Here is a 9,388-nt window from a genome sequence, read left to right as displayed (position 1 = left end):
TATTTCAGGGTGTGTCTGTGTCATTCATGCTTTTCAGGACTTTTCATATTCTTTTTCATTAAATTGCTATTATATAAATTTTACAAAAATATTTTGAGTTTGAGTTAAAATGCTGGTTCTCCACTGGGGGCAATTCTGTCCTCCAGGGGACATTGAGCAATGTCCAGAGACGTTTTAGGCTGTCAGACTGGGGAGGTGTCACTAGAGACCAGAGATGCTGTAAACATCCTACAATGCCCAGGACAAAGTCCACCAGAGAATGATCTGGGCCAGAACGTCAACAGTGCTGAGATCGAGAAATCCTGAGTTAAATAACACATATCTATATTTTTAATACTTAGAGCTGTCTTCAGATAATTTATCTCAAATGTTATAGCACGTCACATTTCCGCTAGGAAAATTAAAGAGTACCGTGTTGCTGCCTGTTTAACAGTTCCAATCCCAACTGGTGTGGCAGCTCTTTAATTTTTTGACAGGAAGATTTAATTTTTTTGACAGGAAGATGGATGTGGAAGAGATTTCTTGTTTTTGTCGTAAACTATCAGTGAGTTTGAACAAAATTCATATACTTGGTCGCCATTTTGATTTGCCCATTGTAATTATATGCCCACATATTATACGCTCATTTGCTACAGCTGTCAGCATTTCAAATGATTTTTACAGTTTATTTTTCTCTGTTGAATTATATGGAGATAATTTGGCCATAAAAATATTTTAAATTCTCTTAATGTATAACTTCTTCCTTCTCAGTTTCTTACTTTAATTAAGACAGTTTTGTGGTAGATTTTTTTTTTTAGTTCTTTATATTTTGGGAATTTTTTTTTTGGTAGTTTAAAGGATGTTGGGTGATTTTTTGTATTTTTTAAAATTTATTTTTTAATTTCAGTATAATTTGCATGCATTGTTATATTAGTTTCAGGTGTACAATATAGTGCTTCAACAATTGTATACATTACTCAGTGCTCATCATGATGAATGTACTCTTAATCCCCTTCCCCTATTTTACCCATCCTCCCATCCACCTCCCCTCTGGAAACCATCACTTTGTTCTCTATAGTTAAGAATCTGTTTTTCCTTTGTTCATTTGTTTTGTTTGTTAAATTCCATTGATGAGTAAAATCATATGGTATTTGTCTTTCTCTGACTGACTTATTTCACTTGACATTATACTCTCTAGGTCCATGCATGGTGTAACCAATGGCAAGATCTCATTTGTACCTCTTAATACCCTTTATCTACCCCCGCTCCCACCCCACCTACCCTCTGGCAAGTACCAGTTTGTTTTCTGTATTTAAGTATCTGTCTGTCTGTTCTTGTTTTTACATTATACCTGTAAGTGAGATCATATGGTGTTTGTCTTTGTCTAACTTATTTCACTTAGTGTAGCATCCTCTAGATTCACTTATGTTGTTGCATATGGAAAGGTCTCATTCTTTTTATGGCTGAGTAATATTCCATTATATATACCTATGTATATATATATATATATACATATATATATACACACACACACACACACACATATATATATACACAATATATATATCACCAATATATACTTTATCTATTTAGATATATACCAATATATATACACAAATATATACCAATATATACTTCATCTTAGATATATACCAATATATATATTAATAGATACAAACACACACACACACACACACACACACATATATATATATATATACACACTAATATATACTTTATCTACTTAGATATATACCAATATATATTTTATCTACTTAGCTATATACTAATCTACTTTAGCCATTCATGTATCAGTGGACACACGAGTTGCTTTCATATCTTGGCTATTATAAAAAATGCTGCAGTAAACATGGGGTGCACATATATTTTCAAATTAGTGTTTTTGTTTTCTTTGGGTAAATACTCAGTAATGGAATTACTTGATCATGTAGTATTTCTATTTTTAATTTTTTGAGGAGCCTCCATACCGTTTACCACAGTGGCCGTACCAGTTTGCATTCCCACCAATGTGGATGAGTGTTCCCTCTTCTCCACATCCTCACCAACATTTGTGTCTTGTCTCATTATACTAGCCATTCTGACTGGTGTGAGGTGACAGTCTTCTTCTTTTGGATGCCACATAAAGGGAATTGTTTTATTTCCTTTTCAGATCATTCATTCTTCATATGTAAAAATGCAACTGATTTTTTCCGGGTTGGCTTTGTATCCAGTTACTTGGCTGAATTAATTTATTGGTGATACAATTTTTTTGGTGGCATCTTCAGGATTTTCTACATATACGATCACATCATCTACATACATAAATTTATTTCTTACTTTACAGTTTGGATACCTCTTCTTTCTTTAATTACTCTGGCTAGAACTTCCAGTGTTATGTTGAGTAGAAGTTGTGAAAGCGGGCATCCTTTCCTTGTTTCAGATGGTACAGGAAAATGTTCACTGCATCACCTTTGAGTATCATGTTTGCTGTGGGCTTTTCATAAATGCTTTATGTTGAGATAGTTTCCTTTTTTTCCTAGATATTAATATTCTTGTCATGTTCCATCCACAAATATAAAAATTAATGTCTTGAGTGCAGAATATAAACAATAATGTATCAGCCAGATTAGCAATGCATGATCGTGTCATGCTTTTTTCCTCTTATTTTGATAGTCACATCGACTACATGGAACTAGGCAATGATACACGAAATTCAGAATTTCTTCTTCTGGGATTTTCAGAGGAACCAGAATTGCAACCCTTCCTCTTTGGGCTGTTCCTGTCCATGTACTTGGTCACCATACTTGGGAATCTGCTCATCATCCTGGCTGTAAACTCTGACTCCCACCTCCACACGCCCATGTACTTTTTTCTCACCAACCTATCTTTTGTAGACATTTGTGTCACCTCCACCACCGTCCCGAAGATGCTGGTGAATATACACACACAGAGAAAAATAATAACTTACGAAAGCTGCATCATGCAGATGTACTTTTTCATACTCTTTGTAGGTTTAGACAACTTCCTCTTGACTGTGATGGCCTATGACCGCTTTGTGGCCATCTGTCACCCCCTGCACTACACGGTCATCATGAACCCTCGGCTCTGTGGACTGTTGATTCTGGTGTCCTGGATCATGAACATCCTGCATTCCTTGTTACAAACCTTAGTGGTGTTACAGCTGTCCTTCTGTACACACTTGTATATCCCCCACTTTTTCTGTGAACTCAATCAGATGATCCAACTTGCCTGTTCTGACACCTTTCTCAATAACATGGTGATGTATTTTGGAGCTATGCTGCTGGGTGGTGGTCCCTTCATTGGGATCCTTTACTCGTACTATAAGATAGTTTCCTCCATACGTGGGATCTCATCAGCTCAGGGCAAGTATAAAGCATTTTCCACCTGTGTGTCTCACCTCTCGGTTGTCTCTCTATTTTATTGTACTGGCCTGGGAGTGTACCTCAGCTCTGCTGCTACCCAGAGCTCCCACTCGAGTGCCACAGCCTCGGTGATGTACACGGTGGTCACGCCCATGCTGAACCCCTTCATCTACAGCCTGAGGAACAGAGACATAAAGGAGGCTCTAAATTTATTTTTCAGAGGGAAGCCATAAAAAGGCCATTTTCCCAGAAGTACCTGTGATTGCTGGCTCAATGCTTAACATCCAGAGATTGTGATTTTTTAATTGGATCATGAAAGAAGAACTTAATCCCTCTATTTGTATCCTGGAATTTCAATTTTTCTAAAGTTCAACTGCTTTATTGAATTTAAATAAGTCCTTTTGTTTAACATTCTGCTCCTTCTGATAGCTAACAATTTTTCCTTTCTGGTTTTCTTAATTTCCTAATTTAGTCCCAGCCTTGAATCAGGAGAAATTTGGAGATTCCCATTTGCCTCATATAGTGACGAACTGTACTAGTTTTATGGAATAAACTACATTTGGCAACTGAGGCCCTTTATATAATTTTATTGTAGAGAAATTCTGAGACCACAGTTTTTTCACTCTGCGTCTGCCATTCCTTTCTACCTTACTGCCTTAAATGCTCCTCCTGATAATGTAGACTTTAACATACTAGTTTGTTTTGTAACTAGTTGTTTTGTCATGAGGTTGTATGATCCTCCTTAGGATCCTGTTCTCTCTCTTATCAGCTCAGCATCCACAGTACCCCTGATATAGAAAAGTAAGGCAAAAATTGCTTATGAAAAACATGTTCCACATGTAATCTACAAAGAGATAAATTTGAATAAATCGAGTGACTTGACTTGGGTTTAGTGTCAGAGAAGACCTGAAATATGATAAAGTAAAATTTTGAGTCACGTCATATTTCGTGGTGGAAAATATGTTTTCGATGATGTACATCTACTCATTGAAGTGTGGGATATTTGGTGTCCATATTTAAAGTGTTTTATTCACTGGAGTGAAGATTTTAGTGGCAGATTTTGTATTATTTAATTGGATGATGATATTATTTCTTCCATTGCCCTCACCTTAATATCTCATCTTTAAAAATTCTGTCATAAAATTATAGTGTGAGTGAGTGAACAATATGTGCATTTACACTGTCATTAATTTATTTACCTTTTTTATGCTCTAAACTCTCTTCAATCTTCATGATCAAAGGATTACTCAGACAAGAACTTGAATTCCTGCCCAGTAATGCTCTGGGAATTGAGATTTGTGACAGAAAGTCCCACAAGTTATCCCTGCAAAAACAGACAGGTCTTTCCAATCTCTACCAGTTACCTGGAAAAGAACCTGAGTGGTGGTCACTTTTTAGTACCCTTATCTGAAATAAATGTGACTAACCAGGTCATTATGAATGCTTCCTTTGAATATCAGAACAAATGTCAAACATAAGAAGCAGCAGGTTATTAATATTCTCAGCTCTGTTTACTTTGATTATTGTATCAATAAGCTATTGTTGCATAACAAGCTATGACAAACCTATATGATTCAAGATAACGCTTTAAAATTTTTTTAAACTTATATGTTAGTTAGTTAATAGGTTGTCCGCCCCCCCGCCCCCGCATTATGTTCATCTGTTTTTTTTTTCTTAAATTCCACATATGAGTGAAATCAAATGATATTTCTCTTTCTCTGATTTATTTCGGTTAGCATAATACCTTCTAGCTCCATCCATCACATGGGAGTCTGTGTTGGGGAAGTCTTTTGGTCTCTGTTGGTCTCCTCATGAGGTGGTGGTCAGCTGTGGGTCAGCTGGAGGAGCTCTGTTAATCTTGGCTGCATTCCCACATCCGGGAGCTTGCTGGTGATAGGCTAGGCTAGGTTGATCATCCTTAGAGCAACAGGGCTCTGCTCCACGTGATTTCTCTTCTTACAGCAGGCTAGCTTGGACTTGTTTCCATGGCAGAGACAGGGTTCCAAGAGTGCAGCAGAAACACACCAAGGACCCTTGAGGCACACTGTCATTTTCACCATACACTCTTAGCCAAGGCGAATAAAATACTGAATTCAGTCCAGATTCGAAAGTGGAGAAATCGGCTCCACCTCTCAATGGGAGGAGCTTCGCAGTCACATTGCAAAGTACATGGATACAGAGATAAGTGGTGAATTGGGGCCGTCTCTGCAAAAGGTCTGCCACATGTGTAATTTTCAGTTCAGTAAAGTTTTATTGGTACAGGACATAAAATCAACATACAGAACAATATAGTTCAGTATAACATAGTGATTCAACAATTCTATACATAACTTGGTGCTCATCTCAGCGAGGGCGCTCTTAAGGGTTGAGTCTGCAGGATTTTCTATATTCAATTCGTTATCATATGTAAATAAAGACAATTTTACGTTATTTAGATAATCCCATTTGATCATGAAATATAATCCCTTCAATGTGCTGTTTGATTCAGCTTGCTAATATTTTTTGAAAAATTTTGTGTCTGTGTTCATCAGGGATATCGGTCTATAGTTTTCTTTACTTTTTTTTTTTTGTACTGACCTTTTTAGGATTTGGTGTCAGGGTAATGCTGACTTTGGAAAATAAGGTTGAGAATGTGTCCTCCTCTCTAAGTTTCTGGAAGGGTTTGAGAAGAATAGTAATTCATTCTTGTTTACATAATTAGTAGGACTCACCTATGAAGCTCTCTGGTCCTGGGCTTTTCTTTCCTGGGAGATTTTTGATGACAGATTTAATATCCTTACTCATTTTTGATCTGTTCATATTTCCCATTTCCTTCTGATTTAGTGGTGGTAGTGTGTATGTTTCTAGGGATTTATCTATTTCTTCTAGGTTGTCCAATTTGTCGGAGTGAGATTGTTCATTGTGGTCTCCTATGATTCTTCCATATTCTATGGTATTGATTATAAGGCTTCACCTTTTGCTGCTGATTTTATTTATTTGAGTCTTCTCCATGTCCATTTTTTTTTCTGGTCTAACTAAAGGCATGTGAATTTTGCTTAGATTTTCAAAAAATTGGTTCTTCACTTTGTTAGTCGTTTCTATTGGTTTTCTGGTCTATATATTATTTGTGTATGCTCAGATATTTGTTATTTCTCTTCCTCTGCTGCTTTGGAATTAGTTGGTGCTTTTTTTTTTCTAGGTCTTTGAATCATAAAGTTAGGTTATTTACTTAAGATCTTTTTATTTGTCTTAATGTAGGCATTTATTGTTATAAACTGCTCTCTTAGAGCTGCTTTTGCAACATCCCATAAGTTTTGATATGCTGTATTTCCATTTTCATTTGGTTCAAAATTTTTAAATTTCTTTTTTGATTTCTTCTTTCATCCACCAACCATACATGAGTGTGTGGTTTAATTCCCACACATTTGCGAACATCTCATATATCTGTACTCTTGCACTCACTGCAGCATTATTCACAATAACCAAGACATGGAAACAGCATGGCATCCATCGACAGATGAATTAATAATGATGGCATATCTATGCAATGGAATTCAGCAATAAAAAAGGAAGGCATCCTTTCCTTTGTCCAAATGTGGACGGAACCCAAGGTAATTATGCTAACCGAAATAGAAAAAGACAAATACTGTATAATCTCACTTATATATGAAATATAAAAGTTTGAACCATAGAATCAGATAGTAGGTTCATGTTTGCCAGTGGCTGGCATTGGGGGAAAGGAGAAGATGCTAATGAAAGCCTATCACCCCTCAGATATAAGATAAATAAGTTTTGGGGACTTAATGTACAATATGGTCATTATGCTTAACTCTATTATGTTGTATACTTGAATGTTGCTAACAGAGTACATAGTAAATGTTCTTACAACAAAAGGAAATGGTCACCATGTGAAGTGATGGATGCATTCACTAAGCTATTGTGATGATCACTTCACAACAGATATGTATACGAAATCACCAGGTTGTATGCTGAAACTTCCGCGATTTTATACGTCAATTAAATTTCAATAAAGCTGGAAAGTGAAGAAAAAATATTCCTATGTCTCTGTCTTCCATTTGCATTTAAAAATGTCACCGCCACCCAGCAGAATCCTCCCCATGGGAAAAAAAAAAAACAGTATCAGAATGAAAACCTTTGTGAGTATGTCAATGGGAAGGTCAATCAATAGGAAAACAGTATCAACAGAAGGGTGCCGTGAAGATCGCATCAGTGATACAGCAGTTCTTAGCTCCATTAATCATGAGTTTGATATGAGGTCCCTGGTCTCTCTGAGGCATCTGGAAAGAAAACCTTTAATTTCTTTGATCTTTTCTTAGACTAGGAATGGCGATCTAAAGGCAAGGGGTTATATCTGGAAGAAAGCCTGACCCCCAGGAGTAGAATTTCCATAACTGCTCATTATGCCCCTAATTCATTCTCACTGTCTTCTCTGAGATAATTGCATTGATGAATGTGGAAGTGGAAATTAAACTTTGTTTTTAGTGTTTATTTATTTATTTGGAGATAGAGACAGAGAGAGTATGAATGGGGGAGGAGCAGAGAGAGAGAGAGAGAGGGAGAGAGAGAAAGAGAGAGAATCCTAGGCAGGCTCTGTACAATCAGTGCAGAGGTGGGACTTGAACTCACAAACCACGAGATCATGACCTGAGCTGAAGTGGATGCTTAGCCAACCGAGCCACCCAGCTGTCCTGGAAATGAAACCTTTTGAATTGAAATTTACAGCAGTTGTAGACTGTTTGCCGCGATGGCCCCAAATGCCGGTCTTTCTCTGTAGCCATGTCTCTGGCCATGTGTGCAGCACCTACCATCAGGAGGTGGAGACTACTCTTCCATCTTAGAATTGGGATGGGTTAGGATTTTTTATTTAGTGTGGGCAGCAGAACTTGATAGAAATGACAGGGGACCTCAGAGGTCTTTGTGCATTTCTGCTGCTCTCTCTTGGAACTCTGCCTCCAAAAAGTGAATAAAACAAGGTGGGTTACCAGAAGTGTGGACATGTGGAGCAGAGCCAAGCTGTCCAAGCCAAGGCCACCCTGGACCAGCCACAGGTAGCTAGCTTAGCTCCAATTATATTAGAATGCCCTGGCGAGATCAGCAGAGCCTCCCCAGCTGACACACAGCTGACTCAAGTCCCTTGAGGACATCAACAGAGATTAGAACAACTCATCACCATACAATTCCAGTTGATACTAAAGACATTCTACCAAGCCATTTGCTCTCAGGATGGTTTGCTACACAGCAACATTCATGATCATTCTGTTATTCAAATTCATTTTGGATGACTATTAGAAAAAATCTTCTCCACTGAGGATTCTATTCAGGTAACCAGTAGAGGTTGGAAGGACATGCATTTTTGTGGAGAAAATATGGTGACCTGGAATCACATAACTGGGCAGGAATTCAAGCTCTCTTGTGTCCTGCAGAGGCATCTTTATTTTAGCCCCATGAGACTCATTTTCAACATTGACCTCCAGACCTGGAAGAGTAGAAATTGGTTTCTTTTGAACCCTTAGTGTGGTAATTGGTAATAGAAAAGTGACAAAAACATTTATCCCATACAACTGTCTTTGAAAAAATGGAATTTACATCTTTCAACTCCTTCACTTAGTTTCCTTGAGTTAAAGGGCATTTTGTGTTAAAAGCCAACTTGAGTAGAAGAAACAAAACCTAAAGTCAGTCTGGAGATATTCAGCCCTATTAGCTGCTACAGAGAATTTCTCCTTGCATAAATGTAAATGTGTTTCTGTCTTTGACGCTTCTGGGATTAGGATACGAAAAGAGATTCATTGTTAAAATAAAGACCACCTGTTCTACTCTAATTTTTTTTTTTGTCTACATCTCCACATTCCTAGAATTTCATGTTAATGCAAACCTTCATTCTCTTCCTTTCTTTACCCTCCAAGTTCTCTCAAGCTTTCTTTCAACACAACAGGTAGGTTATAATGAGTTATAATGAGAGTTATGGGTCTTACACATGTACATATGTGTATGTGAGTGATTGAAAGAAAAACGTACATACATACACA

At 37.2% G+C, this 9,388-nt stretch overlaps 1 protein-coding gene across 1 annotated transcript; it reads left to right on the top strand.

The window, feature by feature from the left end:
- Positions 1-1,912: 1,912 nt before the first annotated feature.
- On the top strand, positions 1,913-3,595 carry LOC109247980 (olfactory receptor-like protein OLF4). Its single transcript, XM_019417249.2, has 2 exons — positions 1,913-1,968; positions 2,653-3,595. Exon 2 carries the CDS (start codon positions 2,666-2,668, stop codon positions 3,593-3,595), a length of 930 nt encoding a protein of 309 aa, XP_019272794.2. The 5' UTR covers positions 1,913-1,968; positions 2,653-2,665.
- The last annotated feature ends 5,793 nt before the right edge of the window (positions 3,596-9,388 follow it).

This window comes from Panthera pardus, unplaced genomic scaffold (assembly GCF_024362965.1).
Source record: "Panthera pardus isolate Hobbes unplaced genomic scaffold, ASM2436296v1 HiC_scaffold_8, whole genome shotgun sequence".
Lineage (NCBI taxonomy): Eukaryota > Metazoa > Chordata > Mammalia > Carnivora > Felidae > Panthera > Panthera pardus.
This window is presented reverse-complemented; position numbering and strand designations above follow the sequence as displayed.